At 41.7% G+C, this 21,916-nt stretch overlaps 1 protein-coding gene across 8 annotated transcripts; it reads left to right on the top strand.

Moving 5' to 3' along the window:
* Positions 1-996: 996 nt before the first annotated feature.
* Positions 997-20,747, top strand: CUNH3orf52 (chromosome unknown C3orf52 homolog). 8 transcript variants are annotated; one of them, XM_017808016.1, is made up of 7 exons: positions 997-1,196; positions 2,445-2,661; positions 5,535-5,658; positions 7,070-7,203; positions 8,028-8,098; positions 9,484-9,677; positions 10,507-11,687. In XM_017808016.1, coding segments are annotated over exons 2-7 (693 nt in total). In that variant the 5' UTR covers positions 997-1,196; positions 2,445-2,493; the 3' UTR covers positions 10,509-11,687. The 8 variants fall into 8 exon arrangements, 3 of the variants coding, with proteins under 3 accessions (XP_017663505.1, XP_017663506.1, XP_017663503.1); XR_001873677.1 differs by lacking the exon at positions 997-1,196 and adding an exon at positions 17,380-20,747 and having other exon boundaries at positions 2,239-2,661; positions 10,507-10,601; XR_001873680.1 differs by lacking the exon at positions 997-1,196 and adding an exon at positions 17,380-20,747 and having other exon boundaries at positions 2,239-2,661; positions 10,507-10,567.
* Positions 20,748-21,916: the final 1,169 nt, after the last annotated feature.

Genomic DNA, 21,916 nt, shown 5'->3' on the forward strand with positions numbered 1-21,916 from the left:
ATCTAGCTGATTTAAGATTTCCAAAGCTGCTTATGAGACTTAAGAATACTGGTATTTAGCTTAATAAAATATTTTCTTAGATGGCTTTAAGACCATGCAGATGGTCTTTAAATTGTGCTCAATGTTCGAAACGTTTAGCTTTCACCTTTAATGTATTTAAAAAAAAAAAATTAAGTTGACAATTTGAATGCCTGTCACTGCTGTCCACAGAGCACACTTACTCTGCAGCACATAAACACGTGCTCTTTAGTTTTAGACCCACCTTGGCAGCATGTGGGGAAAATGCTGGAATGAGCTACCACTGTAATCTGCATGCACTGAGATACTTCTTTCTAACACTGATTTTGCTTTTCCTTCCTTTCTCACTTTAGTGTTGGGCACCTTACCTTGGCTTCTGCTGAACTTACAGCATAAGCTATACTCAAAGCCTATATTTTAGGAGGTTACTATCTTTAATGGCTAGTCGGTCATTCAGATCTTCCTTTTCAATAAACACATGCTAAAACTGCAAGTGGATATGTTTTATTTGTTTGTGCCTCTGAAACCCTAATCCCCAGGTGCAATCAGACTACATGTGTACCTTGGAGTTTCTTCTTTTTGTAAAGCTGAGCCTAGCATAACCCTATTACTAAAGTGCACATTTAAAGGCACAAGTTTCTTTTCCTTATATTGAAACCAGAGATGTCTTGGCTAGGGAAGAAAACAGTTTTTCTGCTGTTCTGTTTTAGATAAAAGCTTAACCCAGAAAGTTCAGGTCAGTTCTCGACTTCTCATTTTATTTAAGAGTTTCTCAGCAACACATGTCAGAAGGGCTGGTACTTCACGTGCAAGAAGGGCACCAAGTGTGGAAGTTAGATTGCCCCAGATGAAAGAAACTCAACACTTTAGGGAGCTCCTTCACAGATATAAAGAAAATAAGGACTTTGGCCTGTGCATGGTGAGATCTATAATCATTAACTCATTTGACTTAGAAAAACCTTTTTGGTTTCAGACAATTCTGTAGGAAGGTAATGTCTTTTACTGTGATTGGAAATTAAATAAATGAAGCTGGTCTCCAGCCAGAGTACTGAGAAACAGCTCATAAAGGCTTTTCTAGTGAAGATGTCCCAGGTAAAATCTTGTGGATCCAGACACATGTTATAATCTTGATGACTACTCAGCTTCATCCTCAGTCCTCAGGATTCTCAGAACCAAAGGTGGGGTTATACAATTTGTATTTCTTTTTACTTGCTGAATAAACATAAGACATGTGCTCAGTTTTGTGGAGTGCCTTTGCCTGGGTGGCTGTGACACATCAGAAATCTGAACCCTGGGCATCAGTAGCCAGATGAGTTGCACAAAGAAAAAAATCAAAGTGGCAGGATGGGGAGAGACAGCGTCCCAGGCTTTTGGTAGGAAAAAGAAGTAGCAGTGCTCTGAGTGGATACCCAGGCAGCAGAGAAGGGAGTTGCTGAGAGAGGCTTTGTTTGGCTCTTAATGCATGATCCTCCCTGTGCTGGAACAAAAGAGTAAGCAAGAATGCAGTAAACAGCTACCTGCCCAGCCCTTTAGATCCAGAGGGGAGAGAGATGCTCTGTGGGGAGGAAGGAGAAACATGAGGGTGGAGTCAGAACAGGAGAAATAAGAGGAGGTAGGATGACGGATAGTGGGGAGGTTGGGGGAGGAATCAGCCCTGGCTGCAGTGAGCAGCGGTGAGTGACTTTAAGTGCACAAGAGTGTTCACGTGGGAAGTTAATGCAAACCAGATCACCATGACTGCTTCATAAAAACATGCCCTGTAGATCATAGGTTGAAATTGAAGGTCATCTTCCTCTTCTCCTCAGATCGGTACTTTGTGGTTTTGCATTTTTTTTTTTTTTTTTTCCTGAAAGCAGCTTCTCAGGTTTAGGTTGGATAGTATGTTAATAGACAGAAATGGTTCTTTAACACCAGATGTGATTTTAGGGAAAGGACAATTCACAGCCCAAAGATCAGTAGCATTCATTTCTTTATTGTCTATACAGGGAGACTAAAATTACAAGCGTTGCTAGAGTCACAGCCTAAGCAGACCACAATCCATATGATCCTTTACTCAGTTTGTGCTGCTCAGAACCACATCTGTTTAGCTGCATGGAAAACATTAATAGTAATTTATTGCTTTGGCTGACAGCAGCAGGGAAAGCATTCTGGTGCCTTTCAAAATTGCCTCAGCGAATGATAACGTTGCTGAAGGTTTAGTCACTTGCTTGTCAAGGGCTGGTACAGGAAGGCAGGCAAACTGGAAAACCTAGTATTGCACAGCAGAGAGCTGTAGTTCTCACGGCTGGGCAAATTGATACTTCCTCCACCTCCTGTTTCTCTGTAGCTAGTGCAGCCGACGTCATTTGTTCTTCCAAGGAATTCCCCTTATTAATCAGTGTTTTGAGATCACTTCTGTGAAAACTATCCCAACTCTCCCTGTTAAGTGTCTCCAGCCTCGTATCAGAGCTATTACTGACCTGAAACCAGAAGGAAATGAGTTGCCTCTGTGCTTGCTTTAGAGTCAGAGGTCCTCACACAGAGACAGAAGAAATAAAAAGGCAAAGCTCTGCTCAGGAGCATGAGATTATTGAATTAAAAGAAGATAACGTGGAGGAAAGCGAGGCTGATCATGACAAGCCTCTAAATGCTCCAACGAGAAAGGTAAGAATTTTATTCGCTCATTAGATCTTTGCTGTTGGGGAAAACACTACATAGCAAGAGAAATGACGCTTTGCAGAAACATCTTGCTGGGGTGGTTCAATTGATTGTTCAAGGGAGAGGGAAAGGAACTGAAAACGTACTTTTTTTCTTCTTATCCGTGAGATGTTCTGATATTGGAGTGGCATTTTAAGTTTTAACTTGGGAACTAAAGTTGCAATTGATACTCTGAGTTTTGCTTTCTATTTTCATGTGCCATCAGTGGGATTGGGCTCAAAATCAGAAAGGAGAAAAGTTGAAATCGGTTTTAGACACAGGCTTCCCTTCAGTACAAATTAACCAGAAAACAGTGCTGCCAAAACAAGAATGTCCTCCAACAGAGCATGCAGGATTATCTTTCTTTTTATCTTTGAGTAATTCAGAGTTGCTAACCATTATGAATTTGTATTAATAGAATGCTCCAAAGCCTCAGTCAAGACCAACGTATGAGTCCTGAGGAAGGTAGCTTCCAGTACTTAGCTTAAAGCTATGGAGCAGACTAATGCTGGCAGAGGTATAATATATGTTCACGGCTGACTGTTGTACAATGATTTACATTACTCGCTCAAGGAATATTTGTGACAGAGCAAAGATGTTTCCCACTTTTCTCTAGGCATGGCTGAGCCCCCCGAGAGCTGTCTGTATTAGTCACACCACCCCTCCCTTCCTGCTCCTAGTGTAGTAACTGCAACTGCTTCCTTGTGCAAGCCCCACTGATCATCTCTGTGTGCTGATCCATTCCACTGGCTGGGCAAAACCCCCATTTATTCTACTATATCAGGGGTCAGCTACTTCTCCTCTGGTCTGGTAAGCTGAATCAGCTTGCTGCAGGGTGAGACAAATTTGAGGGAGGTGCAAAGAGGAACGGGAGAGAGTGGAAGAGAGGCAGGGGTGAGCTAGATCTGCTTGGCTATATTGCAAAACTTTACCCTTAAGTTTATCCTTCCCCTTCCCAGAACTGAGTTTTCATTCAAGCTCTGTTTCTGCTGATTCTGGCAACTGGCTTCCTTTCCTATAGCAACTGCTGGAAAATTATCATGCTTTGCTTTCTGCTTAGGTGGCAGGTTAATTAGAGCTGCCCTGCCCATCAGGGAGAGATTTTTCTCTGCTGCTGTTGCTTCCCCCCAGCAGTCTTGTGATGCCTATGGGCAATGTCCAGAGGCTCTTGGACTAGTTGTGGAGCTGAAGGTTTTCTTGAGATCAAGGCAGTATGCTATGTGTGATTAAGAATTACATTTTGTGGTAATCTAAATATGTGGCGGCTCAATCGAAACCTGGACTTGACAGCTGTCTGTCTCAACCAATATTACTATGTCTGATTTCAAAGTTGCACTCTAGGCAGTAGTTACTGGCTTTTAAAAATTTTTTAAATACAAAATGATATGCTAGTGTTAAGTATTAAATTGAAGCTTCAGTCTTCTAACACATTTAAAAATTAAATTAAAAAATTTATATGTAAACATAATAACACCTGAAAGTATGCTGTTAAGTCAAACCATATTCAGTTTCTGCTCTTTGTTCTCCACCAAAGCAAAGTTCTGTGTGCAGTGATGTCTGCAGAGAGTGTTTCCCTTTTTCTGCCCCTGCTCCTGGAGAAATGACTCTTGTAAGATCTTTCTGTAAGTGTTTGTTTTCTCTCCCTGTCCCCTTGCCACCCTCATAAAAACTTTTAGCCAGCTGGTGGATTCAGTAAAATTCAGTGAAAGCCTTTCTGTTATGCTGGATTCTTAGAAAGTTAAAAAAGTAAAGGACAGTAGCCTGGATTAGTGTCTCCCACCAATCTGCACGTGTGTGCCAGACAACCTTTTCCTTACTTGTACTAATGTCAAAAAGGATGTGGAGTTTATTACTGGGTTTATGATGGATGGAGAGGGGGAAGGAGAAGGAATAAAAAGGCAGCATGGTCTACTTATGAATTCAAGCCCTTCCTTCAGTCTTCTCGCTGTGGAACAAAGCAGTTGAAGTTTTTTGTTTTGCTATGTCACCTAAGTGAGGTTTTAATTGTTTGGTTGGTTTGGGGGGTTTGTTTGTTTGTTTTATAATATTCATACCACTAAGTTAACTAATTAAAAGATTAATTTTTTCTATGGTCTTAAATAGTATTAAAAATTAAACATCAGGCAAGTACGGTCCTTTCTCTCCCATATGAATGTGTATGTGTACAATCGCTTTGGAGACAGTTTTCTTGTGCTCTCCTAGAACAGGTGAGATTCCCATTAAACTCTGTTAAATATATTCAATAACCTTCAACTTTCCCATCTTCTGCAGAAAAAGGCAGTCAGCTATAAAGGTCTCAGTTATTTTATTGTGGATTTAATGCAATAGCATCTATTGAATAGCAGCCCCTTTGCTTTGGTGCTGGCACCCAGTAGCTATGCAGATTGACATCATCAACATTGTAAAGCTGAATGATTTTGGAAATACCTCTATAGACACCGTTTTGGTTGGGAGAGATGACAAACATTAAAAGGACAGCTTGTGGAACATGCAACTCAAATTCATGTCATTAAAAATAAAGAGGGAGCCAAGAATGCACCTTTGTAGTACTTTGGCTTTAAGGGCAACTCAGGAGTTGGAAATTCTGCACAAATGGGAATTAAACATTTTTCTTTCAAGTAATCGCCTCCCTGTGAAAGTTCTTTGCCTTCTGCAGGTCCACATTCCCACCTGCAGCAGCAGTCAAGGGTGGGAACCCCTGGTGTAGGGCATTTGCTTACCAATGTGGCTTTCCCATCTATGCGGGTTTTTTGTTTCTAAATGTGACAGTAGAGACTCACTTCAATATTTTTTTCTTGCCTTATTTCATTAATCAATATGTCCTTCCCTTTTATACCTAGGAGAGAGATCATTGGAAGTCCTGCAGGAGTGTAGTTTTCTGGAAGTGTAAACTATGGATGGTTATAACTGCAATATTTCTAGTAATCTTCCTCGTCATTCTCATCAGCCTAATTCTTTATTCTAGTAAGTATCTCACTCTTGGTTACAGTAATACAAATGTACAATATGTACAGTCTAATATATCACAAATGCAAGAGTAGAATCCTTTAAACTCCTTCATTAAACTGCTGAAGGGACTGGGATACTGAGTGCAGAGACTGGTATGTTGAGTAGTGGATGTGAATGGTTTTGTCTTAGCATGCAGCAAGCAACTTGTATCCTGATCAGGCGGCAATTCCACTTTGTAGCTAAGTGAGAAAATGTTGTGAGAAGAGATGTGTGGATGAGGATGGAAATTATGTTTGTCATGTTGCAACAAGCACCGTGGATCCCTTAGATCCCCCTCAAGTGGTGTCATTGTCACTCAGGCTCCCAGAGCAGATGACTTTTCCTAATGGGGGTGGGTGTTTGACCTCCACATGCTGTCACTTCTCTTCAGGTGATTTGCTGTAAGACTCCAAGCCCAGGGAGCTGCCGGCTCACAGGATTGGCTAGGAATTTTGCTTTAATATATAGATGTAGGGGTTCATTAATATCTCAAGATGGCATCAAGAGAATAAGCCACAGGCTTGTTCCCAAGGAATTTCTTTATTTATTTAGGGGAGCAAATAAGGGAACTTGGCCAAAGTTCAAAAGGACACCACACAAGCTAGACAAAAATGTTCCACCACAATACTGACTCAGCACATACTATTAATCCACAACACTTAAATCAAAATCCAGTAAACCAACAACACTTAAATCAAGATACAATCACTCCAGCTCCAAACTACCCTGAGCATCAAGAAAGGAGCAGAGAAAGAGAAGCAGAGGGATCAAGAAGAGGGAAGGAGAAAGAGGGAGAGACAGATCATATAGCTACCACTGCAGCCTTGTAGAAGACCAGCTCTCACAAGTGCAGTGGCAGGGCTGCAACATGAAGGAAACACATGCCCTTGGTTTTATCTGCTCTGGTCCTCATGGACAACCCCCTAGGCAGGGTCTCTGACCCACCAGCCACTCTGGGGGTTCCAGATCATGGTGAGGGGCAGTGTTCTCACTGTCCCTGCTAATCTGAGTTGGGTGAGGAGCTGCAGGAGCTCTGGGGTGTTATAGTTTTCCTGGGCTGTTTGTGACTGACAGTTCCTCCAGAGCTTCCCCCTGTGGGCTCCAGGGGCCTGCTATGAGGGACATGACACCACCCCAACTCCATGAGGTTCGAGCCGTCCATTCCCCCTACACACACACACACACACACACACTCCCACAAGGTGGTTCTGACCCAATAATAACTGACCTGGTGTCTAACACTTGCATTTCCATTCTGTCACTCCCAGCCAGTCCTTACCTAGGAAATTTGTGAGAAAGCCACCATGGAGCAAGCCAAGAAGGTTTTTTTCAATACTTCAGCTAACTGGAACTTTTTCCTTTTCTTTCTATCTCCTTTTATTATTAGATGTTTACACAGATGAGGATGACTATTGGGATCCTGATGCACTACTAAACAGTGGAAATTTTCACAATTTTTCGGGAACATTGGAGTTAATGTGTGGTCTCCCACACTTTTTCTCTGAGGACATTACTAAGAGGGTATGTCTTGATGTGGTTCTTGGCAAAGTTGATTCTGCTTACAACATAGTTTCAGTGTTTTTCCTTTCAAGAAGTTTCTGTTTCTCTGTGTAGCAAGTCCACAAAAAAATTGAGTTGTACTTCTTAAAGTCCTGATCTAGAAAAAAAGTGTTGTCTGCTTTTAAGCACAAAAAGAGCATCTGATTTTTTCCACCAAATTTGACTAATGGTTAAGACACAGTCTTTACCTTTTTCACAGAATCATTGAATAATTTAGGAGGGGCTGGTGGAAGTCATCTAAAGCCAATAGGCACTCAAAATCCTGTATGCTGCTGCATTCTTTCATGAGTACACAATGACAGCCCGGGTTTATAGCTGCAATTTCCATCGAGCCATCATGGCTCTGAGTTACAGCTGAAATAAGCTCAGCAGGCATGGCAGTGCTCATTTAGACATTGTGGAAAGGGAGTATCAGTAGAGAAACCTTTCCCTCTACCATGTAAAAGTTAGAAGAGCTTTTTGGCACTAATGAAATCACAAACCTAACGATGTGAATTGCACATGGCAACATGAGCATACACTTTTACATCACCCTGAATGCCTCTATTGTGTTAAGGTTATATAGCAATCACTCAAATGTGCAATTAACTTTTCTGTCAAATTTAAAAGGACCGTGTACCTCTTCCAGGGCAGATATTTGCTGAAATTTGACCTTCAGTAGCTGTGTTTATGCCCATAAGATACCTTCTAGGAATGAATTGCTGTTCTTTCTTTTGTGCAGAAAAGAAAGATTGAATAGAAGAAATATGTTTTGCTTTTTTTCTTTTTTTTTTTTTCTATTCCAGCTAACAGAGGTCTACAGTTCATCTCCAGCTTTAGGACGTTACTTTAGGTCAGCTCAAGTGATTTCTTTCAGGTAAGCAATTTGTCACCAAAATTATCTGAAAATTATAGGCTTTTGATGAAATAAACACATAAGCATATGTATATATAGGTTGTTTAGGGGAAAGTTAGGTTTACAGGTAGGCAAAACTGGTCAAAGGATTCTCTGGTGTAAATGGAAAATGCTGCTAATAGTATATGACAGTAGCATTTTGTTGCTGTAAAGTATTCATCTCTGTTATTTTTGGTTCTAATTGCAGCCCTTAATAAACATATTCAAGGATATTCATTAAAGGGAAAATTAATTGATTGAGACACTTAAAATTGAAGTGGCTTAAGTAGTCTTAAATAAATAAAACAGGGTTCATGGGGAGGAGAGAACTGTTTTATTTCCAAAAGAGGTAAAGGCAACAGGAATATACATGCCTCCTGTCATGGAGAAATAGCATAGAGGCAAGGGAAGACAGAGAGCTTCCCTGAGGAGTTCTGAAAAGCTCAATTACAAAAGGAATTAGAAAGATGGGAGAAAATCAAGGAAAGTAGATTCACAAAGTCCCAACCCTTGCGAGGGCAAGGACAGAGATAGAGCTACCCTGGGATGTGGCAAGGGGCAGTCCTGTGGTCACTTTGCTCACTTGAGGGAATATGCTCCCTTGCACTGCCAGCCTTGGGCATGCCAGCTCTGTTCCATGGTGAACTGTAGCTTCTAAGCCTTATTTCCTCTATGCCTAAAAATTACGATTTAGACCATCAAGTACAAAGGTCTAGTTCTGCATATATATTGATCAGCTGATCTCTCCCTCTCTGCCTCTTTGTGTGTCTCTCTCTTGCTGCCTCTATCTTTGTTTCCTTTTATTTTCTCACATTCAACTACTTTTTGTAATGTTTAAGTTCTGTAAGCACAAAATGTAACTGTCGAATTGTAGACATTGGATGAAGAACGAAATCTCCAGAGGTGGTCTCCCATTCACTGGTTTGTGTAATCCACTCTAGACTGAGTTAGGAGCACAGCTGGGTGATCCCAGGTACTGCTGGCAGGAGAGCAGACCTTTCTGCATGTTCCTAGCTAAGCCATGTACATGCTATTGCAACATCTCTTATCAGTGTGTACTTGTGAAGCAGGGGTGCTGAAAACCACACCCCATTAGGACACATGTCCAACTGCCCTTTGTGCATTTGAAAACATGTCCCTGGCTGGCTTCAAGTACATACCCAGTTTCAAGAGCCGTTCTGAGAAGGGAGGAGATCGGAGGAGGAAACTGGAAGCTTTGATGACAGTTTTCTTTTATAATGCTTTTCTTTAGAAAACATTCTAAAAAAAAAATCCATGTCAACATTGATACGTAAAGACAGTCTTCTCAAAAAAATAAAACATCCAGGGGGAGCTTGAAGGCATTCATACCTGACTTTGTTTTTCAGTAATGAAAGCTCCACTGTAATTTATCAGCTAGTGTTTTCTGTACCACCAACAACAGAAGGATTTATGGAAAACATTATGAACCCAGATTTTATAAGGAACATTTTACGTCAAAATATTTATGATGAAGATGATACTTTTAATCCTGAGACATCTGAATGTGACAAGTTAAAGCTTGACCGAACTTCTCTCACATGTAAGTGCTGTACGTTATAGAAACTGTTTCTTTACAAAGAGCAGAAGCATTTTATGGTAAAGAAGGGAAATAATTCTAAAAAAGTGTTGATATTTGTTAGGAAATATATGTTGCACAACAACATTAAGAACAGTGTAAAATAGTTTTGAGAAAGTCCTGCTATGCATAACTTATTACCAAGGATTCAATGTCAGGTGCTCTGATCAGAAAGGGAATAGTGATGAGACTGGTCAGCTATGGACTCCAACCAAACTCCTTAAATCTATTCTTACTTTTTTTCTATACAAAGAAATTCTCCTCATATGTGTGTGTACCATAGTGGGGAGACAAAAAATGAAAAATATTTATCCTTATTGTATATTGATTTCTGAATGTTTACAAACCAAATTTTAATCCAAGTAAAACAGGATAAGTAATTTGAGATTCAATTTCTCAGTTTTCTTTTTCACAATCACGGGTGAAAAAGACTTCTGATTTTTGTCTCTTTGGAAGTTTGGGGTTTTTTGCACAGAGATACCTTTTAAAATCACCAAATATTCATTCTCCTAGGTTTTCTAAGCAGTGATTCCGATGACTAGCAGTGACTAGCCAGCGATTCCAACAAATTTATATTTGTCTTGATAGAAATGCTAGTATAAAAGTCCCATGAGCTTTGCAGTTATAATGAAAACAATGCACAGAGCTTCTTCCCCCACCCCCAGTTTGCTAAGCCAAACTTATGTGCTTTCAGAATAATCCTAGGCCAAAGCTTCAGCATGCAGTGTATATCATGATTAACTCATATTAAAGTTTCATTTTAATTTTAATATTGTACTGTTTTAACTTTCAGAGAAATGATGGAAAAGTTCCTCGTCTTCATCACCACATAGAAGAGATGACATCTCCTATCTGTTAGTAATCCCAGGGCAGGGAGCTATTCATTAGGTAGAAACACTTCTAAATACTGCCTGTGATGCAATATTGTAAATGGAATATGTGGCATATTTATAACAGTGTTGCACTCCTACACCACCACTACCTCCTTCTTAATTGTCCTGATACCTCAAAAATCCATTTTGCTCTTGTGAAAATCATACATCTTCTCTGATGCATGCTCTGTTGACTTTGAAAGCTCTGCTTTGTCTTGCCTTTTGTTTAAATCTGAATGCTCTGTGCAAGCTTTAAAAGTGGTCTTGCACATGGCTTTCTTCTTCTCTTGGTTTATCCAAAATTATCTGCACGGCTTCACCCTTAATGCTCACTTTCACCCATACTGTTACTTTTTTCTCTCCTAGCTTCATATGCCATGTTTTCCCATTGCTCCTTTCTTGTAAAACAGCCTGAAAACATATATATATATATATGTATATGTATATGTATTCTTTAATTACATGCAAGACCTTTGCACTAGATTCTCAAGAAAGCTTTAACTCTCCTTATTCATCCTAGAGTCTTCCTGGATAAGGTGGTATCTGCTCTATTTTTCTCTTCTTCTGTGTGAAATAGAAAAGAAGGAAGAAACATCGTGAAGAAACACGTCTTGTTCACTAACACTTCTGAATGTCACAGGAATCTATCAAGGGTCAAATTAGCCGTGTGCTTTAATAATTAACTACTGCTGTTAGTGAGTAGACAGATATTTCACCCACATTTGTAAATCTGAAGACAAACTAGTCCACTCCCTTAGCTATAGTCCCTGTCCCAGCACTGGGGATAAAAATGAACAGATGCAAGATATTTGCCTTAATAAGGCAGCAAATAGTTGTTCTTGTTGATGAAAGATCAGATGAGATGGATCAATGTCAAGAGGAAGATGCTGAAGCAGACCATGTAGATCAGCATGGCATGAAAGTTATAAACAGTACCTGACTATGACCTGAAAATGAAGCATTAACTTTATGCAGAATGGAATGTATTCACTACCATGTTAGTGAAGTATACCTTCTTGTCATTTATTTATAGCCTGTTGGATAGACAGACACATTTATTTTAAGAAACATTTTGTATTTTAAGAAATACCTTATGGTAAATTGTGTTTTCTAATATTACTAGTTTATTTAAGGAGTAATCTGTCAATGTTATTGTGCATTAAATTATTTTTAGTCTTAAAGTGATTGTTTTCAAGCTTCATTCTTTCAGGTGTTTGAACTGGAAAATAACCTCTGGAATTCTAAATGCTGAGAGCTGTACGAAGCTTCTGTCTGACAGAGCTGTACACTCAAACCCACAGTTGTTCTTACGTTAGTTTTATCTGAACTTGGGAAACATTCTGGACCAAATTAGTAGTTCACATAACTCTCCTATTTGTGGGTAATTCTGATCCCATCTTGAGTTGTAAAACATAGCATTGGCTGTAAGAACCATAATTTCTCTTGCTGTAATTTTCTATGCAGCATAGAGCTAGGAGAGGTATTCATTTTGATTCTTATACTGGGGAAGGATAAACTTCATGGCCTGTATGGTTTGTCCCAAAAGCAGCAGGCTATGAAAGTACCAGCAGCAAAGAAAAAAGTTGCTGTTGAGATGCTGCTCAAATTTACTGCTCTTACTAAGATGCCTGAACATATCCTTAAACACTTCATCTCAATTCTAAGAACTGAAAAATAATGTAATGATTAGACTTCTTTATGGTGATACCCCTATGAACATTAAGAGTTGAGAGGAAAAAAAGGAGACAAGCATTCATTTTTTAGCCAGCCATCCTCCTCTGCCCCAGTACCTTAACCTCAAGGAAAGAAGGAGGTGGAGTTGTAGTAAGACGTGATATTAAACAGAAAATATCCAACTTCACAGTTTACATCCAGTCAGATTGTATTAATTATGATTCAGTTCATTAGGGACACAGCAGTATGAAAACACATTATTTCATCAAGTTAGATATTTTGTGTGGATGCTTAATGTGAATTTTAATAGAAGGAATGTGGGTAATACTTTAATGACTGAGACAACTGAGACGCTGTTAAAAAGCATCTTATGGAGTGTGCAACCAGCCCTTTAAAACCCCCATAGCAGGTAGTCATCTGTGCAGCCACAGCAGCCAGTACCAGTTTTGGGCAGGCTCAGCTGCCTGTCACAGCAGTGGTACCTGCAGGCAGTCTGTGTCCTTCCATGCTACGTCCAACCATTAACCCGTGGGACTGCCCCCGGCACCGAAATGGCAGGTGGGAGTGGCAAAGGCACCACACCACAAAGCCAGGGCTGCAGCCAGCCATCACAGACAAAGGAAGACTTAAATTCGGGAAAACTGTGCAAGATTTTCTTCCAAATTGCATTGTTACAAAAATGGAGGGAGCAAAAAAACATGCTCAAGCAAGAAAACAGGCACATAATCACTTTGTGAGCTCTGGCAAACAGTTGAATAACCAGTTTCAGTCCTTTGCGTGTGTCCAGAAATACTGCTTGCAGAGGGGTGATGGGCTCTGAGGAGGTTATATTCCAGCATTGCAGAAAGCCAAACCTGAGACTCCAGCAGGAGTGAGCTGCAAGAGTTGTGTCATGGAAACAACACCTGGGCTTCCACTACTGAGAGGTAGTTGTCACCTGGGCAGCATCAGTGCTCACACTCTTCTGAGAGGGTGTAATGTTTGTTTTGCATGCAGTTTATTGGGTTTTTTTATTTAATTCCAACTTCATTAAGACTTCACTCTTAGACAAGTAGTACATTAAAAGGGGAAGGGGGGAATTTGAGAAATGAGTTGTTTATAAAAGTTGTGCATTGTATAATAGTATTAATCAGGCAGGACAGAAAAACTTTGGAAAAGTGTAAGCGCATCTAATACAAGGTTTATGCTCTCATTTAAAACATAAAAGGTCCCCCAAACAAACAAAATAACCCTGTTATTATTGCATTTTTGAGATTTAACACACCCTTAAAAAGTATTATAAAAGTCCAGAAAAAATGTGCAGCCTCAGTTGCTTCTAACATTGAAGCTCCTCATTTTCTATAGAGGAACGTTGTCTTTATGATAGCAGTTGCTACTGATTCCTCCTGGTTTAGTTGTCAAGTCCTGTACCCTGTCCACGTTTCTTTCTCTGATCCCCTTTTCATGGACAGGTTTGTCTCACAGGAAATGACTGGTGGATGTATCCTAATATGTAAGCTTGGGGCCAAGAGAGAGAGAGAGAGAGAGAGAGAGAGTTGTTTGTTTGAAGACCTGACAGCAGAGGTAAGATGGTTATCACGGCTGCATACACTGAAGTAAAAGAGTGCCTTCTAAGTTACCAGGACATCATCATATTCACTATATTCTTCAGGGCTGGTGATAGTTTTCTTCGCCCTGGGCACTTTTACAAGTGCGTATTCTGTCTGATTATTGCCATCAATCTCGGAGGCTTCATGTTTTACATTGTGGCTGAGAGTCGAGTACCACAGTTCACTGGAATTCATAGAATCTCTTTTGGCAGCATGTTCCTGAGGGTGGAAGTGGGAAAGAGAGAAAGAGTGAAGGTCAACACGATTATACCCCGAAAAAGCTGAACGAGCCTATACACTCACCCAGTGCTATTGACCACTATACACAGTACCAAGAAGGGTTTGTACATCCACAGTCATTTCCCTACTGCACAGGCTATGGTGGCACACCTGGAGCTCCCAACAACACATGGATACCTGGTGCGGGTGGAGGGTGAAGGCCTGACTCTTGTCCTGAGGTACCACCACTGCCAGCAATGGCTTGCATGGTGAAAGCTCATCACCACATGAGGGAGCACAGCAGCACAGTTGCAGCCAGCAGCCCTGCCCCAGCTCCCCCCAGGGCTGTTCCATAAGGGAGATCATCCCGGTGAGCCTAAGGTGATATTCACCCAACCAATGAATGGGAGCTGATGGGAGTGGAGGGAGAATTGTGTGGGACATTAATACAGTGTATGTGAAGGGAGTGTTCTTGGGATTTGCACAGGATTTAACATGGGGTGTTTAGAAGAGGAACTAAAGGGAGGGTTCAGGGTGATTTGCAAAGTAAAGTGCATAAGAAAACAGGGGAATAAAGGGAGGGATAGAGGAGTCACAGCCAGTTGGCAGAGAGACTGTAGGGTCTAAGACCCCAAGTGTGCGTGTTGTGTGTGTCTGTGCAGGAGACATGCTGTCCTGGAAGGGGCCCTGGCCTCACTGGAGATGAAGTGATGGCTAATCCCTTCCCTGGCAGTCCTCATCTAATGCTCTCTGTGAAAATAGAGGGAGGAGAAAGAAGAGTCCCTCCCAACTCAGAATATTCTCTAACTCCTGTCTGCTGTAATTTCTCTAAGAGCCATTAGCGGATGAGGTAAGACTGTGTGGCCAAATGCTTTCCCAACTCTGTTTAGACTTGTCCCTCCTTTTGCCTCTTGAAGGTGTTTGCTAACGGGTCGTGGGTGATTGTGCATCTAAATAGCTAGCAGGATGACTCATTAAATCTAAAGGGACAATGTGAAATGATTAAGTACTTGGAGCCGGAAGTTAAAAATTTGTTTGCTCTGGTGTTCTTGATTTGAACCCACTGGCTAATGAAGCCAGTGAGTAAGTACAGGCTTTATAGTGATTGTCCTCGGTAGTGGTAGTGTTTTAAAGTGAGTGTTGCTGGGTTCATGATGACATTTATAGCTACCTTTCACACTCTGTGAGTGTAACAGTGGTCTCTGCTTCATGGGTTAAAACCCAAAAAATGTTAAATTCTATTTTTCAAACCTAGAAGTGAGAAAGAATTCTTAGAACAAAATTCCTACAGAATTTGTCTTGGATTTTCCAAGTTTATGTAAATCGTATTGTCTGTATAGATTCTGCTTGAATTTCTGTGTGAAAGGTCTCCTGACCTTGAGGACACTTCACCAAAAGTAAATCCTGAGTTTTGATTTGGGGCTTTATAAAATTTTGAGATTTAGAAATTCCAGAAATTTTAAGGACCAAAGCGGTCAGGGTAGACTTGGCTAAGAAAAGGAATTTCCTACCCATCTGCAAGTGCATGGCTCTCTCACCTAGTCATGATTGCAAAGAATTGGGAGGACAGCAGTGTTTCTCTTAATGTGCCTATGAAATGAGAATAGTCAGGCTCTTAATTTTCATGAGTTACTGGCTCCCAGTCCACTGAGTGAAGTCTGGAGTACCTCTTGTCTGTCAAACATACAGGTCTCTAAGCAAGACTTGCTCATAGCCACATTTTCCAGAATCCTCCCAGTCTTCATGTTTTAAAAGGTTATTACCATCAACCTTCTCTTCTCAGTGGGGAGATCAAAGTGCAGAGGTGGAGTGATTTCTCCCACATGCCAATGGTGCAGGAGGAGCAAGAGTGAAGACCTTCATTATTCACAGGCCAAATGTAACATCAGATGTCCTACTGCACTAACAATCCTCCTGGGACTGTCTTTGAACCATGCTCTGGAGCTTTTACTCAGGACACCAAAAATTCTCAAAACTTGACAGCTACTTGGCAGGTTCCCCATTACAGTTCCACCCCCTTCTTTTCCCCCACAATCCATCCCACACTTACATGTACAAATGATGAACTCATTTAATCACACCATTTTCTGTCATCTTGCCCACCTTCTTCAAAATTTTCTGCTAAACACCCACTTGTCTGCTGGACACCAACTTTTGTTTTACTGATGTCATCTTTATTGAAAAAAACCCTAAAACAACCCAGTTAGGCTGCTAAATGGCAGTGCTTTGTTCTGCGGTACATAGGGCTCCTGGTGATCGTTGGTCATCAGAGACTTGAGGCAACTTCACTAACCCTCTGCTAAAATGAACTATTTACAAAGCAGAGGTAGCAAACCACAGGTACTCATCTGCTGCTTCTCGAAGCCCAGTGTATTAACAGAGACAAACAAGCACACAAGACTGAGGAGTGCAGCAGTTGAGAAGTGGCTGTTCCCCCACCCCTGCCTTCCAGGATGATAAGTTCAGGCACAGAAGCAGGGAACATACCAGCTTATAGAGTTACCTCTTAAATTACTGTGGGTTGCATTGCCAGAATTCCTAAATCTAATCCTAAACTAGAGAGGCAATTAGGACTGGGCAAAGTGTTTATCAGTCTTTTATGTGTTGCAATGCAACCATTTGCTCCATTCTGGTTTATAAGAAGCTAAATGCATGACCTGAAGGGGCATTTTTGGTTGGTTATTTTTTTTCTTTTCTTCCTTCTACAGTCAGTGGGACATTGGAAAGGGAAACCTTATTCTGTTCCAACGGAGACTTAGCCATTTGTTGAGGCATCAACAAATTTACATTTAAATTACATTTACAGTGTAAAGATTAACCTTTAAGCCTCAAAGCATTAAAATTCCCATTGTTTTTCAGCTGAAGATTTCTTTTATTACTAAACCTGGTTGGCCATAGCCCAGTTAAATGATTTTTAGAAAATGTCATGTTGAAACTGAAACTTTTTGTGGAAACATCTCAGTAGTCAAGGGAGACTACACTGGCTACCAGAAAGCTGAAGGGAGGAGGGTAGAGGATAGAGAAGCACCCCCTCAGCTGTAACTTGTGCAGTGGCTGGGGACACTCACCCAGGACATGATCCCAAGGTTCAGCCTCCTGAATTGTCTGATTTGGGCCAGGCAGCATTACACTCAGCCTTGGAAATTATGAGTGAGTGCTGCAGCCTGTTTGGCCGCTGGCTGCCCGAGACTGGGGCTGAGTATCAATGCTACAGTTGTCTATGCATACACTTATTTTGTACGTAGGCTTAAACTGATGTTTTTCTGTGTCCCAAGCAAATACACTGATTATGGACTTTTCTCTCTCCCACAGGAACATGACTGACACCACGTCTTTCTGATACATTAATGTTTTGATTCAGTTACCCCGGAGAGCAGCAAAAAAAAAAAATTGCTTTTAGTCTTTACCTTGATGGTACTTGATGGATAGCTGTAGGTCTCTGCTGAGGAGAGAGGAAGAAAACACGTGATTGTCATGCTTTGGTGCAGCGACATGAGACAAGGATTTTTGGCAGCACAGGACTTAGCTACAGACGGAGCACAGGCTGTGCAAAAGCATGAGCTCACGTGGCATTAGTTGGGGAAAGAGTTGAACCTCTGAGGGCTAAATAAATCTGATGATTTATCTTCTCTCTAGTTCAACACACACTTGTGTCATGCAGTAGTGCTCAACGACCTCAAGAAAACCTAGATTTGCAGCCTTATTGGGTTTTTCTTTTTGTTGTTTTGTTTTTGGGGGTTTAATTAACTGAAGTCAGTTGTACATGTCTGCTTAGAAATGGATGATCTTGCTTGCTCACGCTCTGACTCTGCTTTAGCTTTATGGCCAACGAAACCTGAATTGTGCCTGGGATCACCGGCTGGGCGCTGGGGCTCAGAGGCACTACATGATGTGCCACATGCCTGACTGTGCACTGGGTGTCTGCGTGCATGGGTCTGGCAGGCTTGAGCCGTTCTGGAAATTTGCCTCTCTGTCCCATAAGTGTCTAAATGGCAGAGGGCTGTCATTTGCATCATGCTCTCAGCCTTGTTTTTATCAGTCTAGTTCATTCTTGTTATGAGGCTGATTGCTCCTCTAAAATTTTAGAGCTGAGTTTTCACTTTTGCCTAAGAGAATGGGATTTTTAAGCATACTTTTTTTGCAACCTGACAGAAGGAGAGACATCTGTCTCCCGGTATTGTGTTAAAGCTGCTATCTTAGAGAATTTGAGGTGTTTTCAAACATTATTGTGCTGCCTTAAGACTGCCATGAAATTGCTGATGTAAATGACTAACAAGAAACTGTTTTTTGCTAAGCAAATACTGCAGCTCGTGAAAATGGTAAAAGTATTATGTCTTTGCTACATGAATGGCTTCACCCACAGGGGAAAAATGTAGCAGTCTGAATCGAAACCAAGACCTCCTGATTCACATGAACACATGTGATCCTGGCTATCATGTGAGTCTTCCCTATTTGCATATTCAATATGCAGAAACTGTTTTATTAGGAGAATGTGTCATACTGACGTGTGTTTAGAGAAAGTTCTAAACTGTGCTTGTGTAGGGGAATGAGGGCTGGTGTGTGACCAAATGCAGGCTGTGCTGTGCTGGCAGCCCACTTCCTTCAGCAGCCCTCCACCTCATTTGCAGGGGATGAAGCAGAGGCTCCCCTGCTCTGGTTCAAGTGCTTGCAATCCTGTTTGGGATGTAGGAAGGCCAGGTTCACCACTGCAGGAGGCAGCTGCAAAGCGGTGGCTGAGGCACGCATGGTTTTGTAGCTGGAGAGGACAGCTGCCCCCTCATGCTGCCTTCTCCAGAAACAAAATAGACCAGAGGCCCCAAGATATCCCCAAGATATCCCCAGGAACGCAGATATCCCCCATTGGATGCAAGGAGGTTTCCCTCGGCTGGAGCGCAAAATGCCTGGTCGTGGCTGCTGCCCACCACATCCGCAGCGATGCTGGATGCTGGCAGAGAGCTCCCCCTTGCCCCCACCCATGCGATGCCACATCACCCCCGAGGTGCTCAAGGAACCTCTTTACTTACTTTGCTTGTGGGAATATCTTTTTCTCCTGATCGGGATGGGTATTTTCCACCTAGGGCATGAAAATAAAGGTGAGAAGGTAGGTCTGGCACTTCATAGTCCTCATCCTCACTGCCAATCCATGGGCACCTGTGTTCCCATAGGGAGACCCCTTCTCCAGCTTTTTGGATAAGGCACTTTATTCAGCTTCTCTGCTGCTGTTCTCCCCTGGAGGCAGTCCCTGGCAAGGCATCCAGTTCTGCCCTGGAAGCTGCAGGAGCAGGGGCTGTCGCAGGGGGGTAGAGGCACAAATCACCACTCGGAGGATGGAGGGATGGCAGGGACAAGCTGGTGGCTGTTGGCAGGTGTTACAGCACGTAGCTATTCGTGGGAAGTACAGCCTGTGTCCCCCTGTGAGGAGCCTGGCAGCACCTCTGCAAAGTTTGTGGATTTGAGGAGCAATCAGCCTTTCTGGGCTTGTCTGTATTAAGTACCTCTAGATGAGTGAGTGAGCGAGCAGTAAATATTGGAGAGAGATAGCGGAGAACCAGTCTCATGCTCCCACAAATGATCTACATCAATCTGACCTTTAGTGTGTCTTGGTGAAAAGCAAAAGGAAGAAAAACACAGCAGTTGTGCAACACAAATTGCAAACACACGGGTGAGTGCAAGGCTAGCAGACACGACAGCTTCTGGGACATCTGTCTCCAGCAGCTGAAATAATCCTTGCTGTTTCAAGCAGAAGACTATACTTCCAGGTTTAGGTACTGAAATTATTTGGCAAATTTGGAGCCTTTACATTATGTTCAGATTGCTGTTACCGTGTTTCTTGGTAATAAGAACTAGGCTTGCCGGGGTGTGCGTTATCGCTTATGGTTTAAAATGTTGTGTTTGTACAATGCCTGTAATGTACAAGCATTTTGCAATGTAGTGTTAATATTTATATCTTAGTTTTACATATATAATAAAAATGCACTAAGGGGTGTGAAGCTGCCAAGTCATATGAACTTGAGAAATATGCCCAACTTGCTGACGGAGGTACATTATGAGTGGGTCTCTAATTGCTTATTTGCATATTCTCTTTCCCAGTACTGAGGTAAATAGGTGATGCCATGATCTTTTGTTGTTGATACTTTCCCTGATAAATGTGTGCTCTTTGGTCTCATTTCTTCTGTATACTACCTAAGTTCGGCAACTCGCCTGAAATAATTTCTTTCTATATATGCCTCTGGTGCTTTTATAAGACTAGCAGAAAGTTTTGAAAATATTAGTAAACTTCCTAACTTTCTGTTTAGTGGGAGGATTTAGATTGCTTTCATTACAGCTGTGTATAAAAATAAAGTTATAATCCTACCTCCTTCCAGGTTGCCTACTTGATTTTCTCTGAATTATGTGTAGTGGTTTTCCTACACTGAGCACAAACTCCTCTACCCTAGTTGGAGATGCAAGGGGGACTGTTTCATGTAATTCAGTCCTAGAATTCCTATGAGATACATTTAAAATAAAATATGTATGTATATTTATAATACACGTAATTCACATTTGGAGTCTATTGTAACTGTCAAGCATCATGAGTTTAAGTATTTTCTTTTCTAACCTTTATTTATTCCACTTTTTCTTGTTTATATTGAGTTGGCTTCTGATTTTCTTAGTCTCTGGCTCAGGGGGAAAGGCTGTTGGGCTTGGGTAGCTCTTCCCCAGGACTGTCAAAAGATAAATAGCATATGTTGATCTAGCAAATTAGACCTGTAAATTGCTGCACAGCTCTCAGATAAATTCTAATTTAGTCAATCATATGTAATCCTGTGGGAAAATATGTCGTGTGGTCTGAGAATTGAAAGCATTTCTCAGCATCTGCATTCACGCCACAGATATGGTGACTCTCTGAGGCAGGTCCCCAGCAGTTAGAGGAAGGGAGCCCAACTTGCCTATGGTTGGAGGGGTTCTAGGGGTTGGCTCTTGACGGGTTTTTTTGGAGGCAATTAAAGGCATAGCCTTATCAGTGAAACTGCTGGGAAATAGTTCTGACCAGCAATCTCAAAAGAGGAGAAATGTGACTCAACTATTAAAATGAAAACGAAGGCAGAATTCCTTTTCTTTCTTTCTATAGTTTCACTTTGCTCTTTGCAGAGCAGCTGCATGAGCTGTCATGCTCGGGAAGTGGTCAACCCAAATATAGAAGTGCTGCTTAAAAGTGAACTCTTCAAACAGAAGGGATGAAGCGGCAGACTTGGGGATGTATAGGAAAAAGGAAAGAAAGTCAAGAAATTAATTAGAGGAAGCAGCAGAGGCTATGGATAAATGACGGGGTCTGAACTCTGCAATGTTTTCTCCCAGCAGCTGCAGCATTAAGCACCTGCTATTAAGAGCTCAAGTTTGTGTTAGGTCTGCTTCATACACCTGAAATTAAGATTGCTTTCAATCTGACTTTACTTCAATCCAACTGCCAAAGGACCAACAAATAAGGCAGTGGGTGCACTTTCTGTCCATGAAGGGGGGTTTCTTGGGCAGAGGTAGTGGGATGCTGCTGGTAAGATCACACAGAGACCCACTGAGCCACCTTCATGAGCCACCAGCCCCCCCTGCTTCCAGAAATAGGATGCTCCTCTGAACTGCTGTGGGACTTGACAGCACCAGCTTTAAGGAGCAAGGGCTTCAGTGGGGAGCCGCTGCAGCTCTTGTCTCCATCTAACTTGGTGTCCCTCAACAAGAGGTTACTGGTCCAGAAATAGCTGGACCTTCCTCCAGAAATATCCAGTTCCCACTTGACTCCTTAAACCCACCACCTCTGACACAAAACTGCCAAACCTGAAAAAATCCCCACATCCAACCAAGCGAAAAAGTGTCA

The sequence above is a fragment of the Lepidothrix coronata genome, unplaced genomic scaffold (assembly GCF_001604755.1).
Source record: "Lepidothrix coronata isolate B3197 unplaced genomic scaffold, Lepidothrix_coronata-1.0 Scaffold21, whole genome shotgun sequence".
In the NCBI taxonomy this organism is placed as follows: domain Eukaryota; kingdom Metazoa; phylum Chordata; class Aves; order Passeriformes; family Pipridae; genus Lepidothrix; species Lepidothrix coronata.

Excerpts from the sequence above, each read along its gene's own strand:
- CUNH3orf52 (XM_017808016.1), top strand. The coding sequence starts at position 2,494 with ATGAGTTGCCTCTGTGCTTGCTTTAGAGTCAGAGGTCCTCACACAGAG. Across the intron at positions 5,659-7,069 it reads CAGCCTAATTCTTTATTCTA|ATGTTTACACAGATGAGGAT; the intron begins GTAAGTATCTCA and ends TTTTATTATTAG. Across the intron at positions 8,099-9,483 it reads GCTCAAGTGATTTCTTTCAG|TAATGAAAGCTCCACTGTAA; the intron begins GTAAGCAATTTG and ends TTTGTTTTTCAG.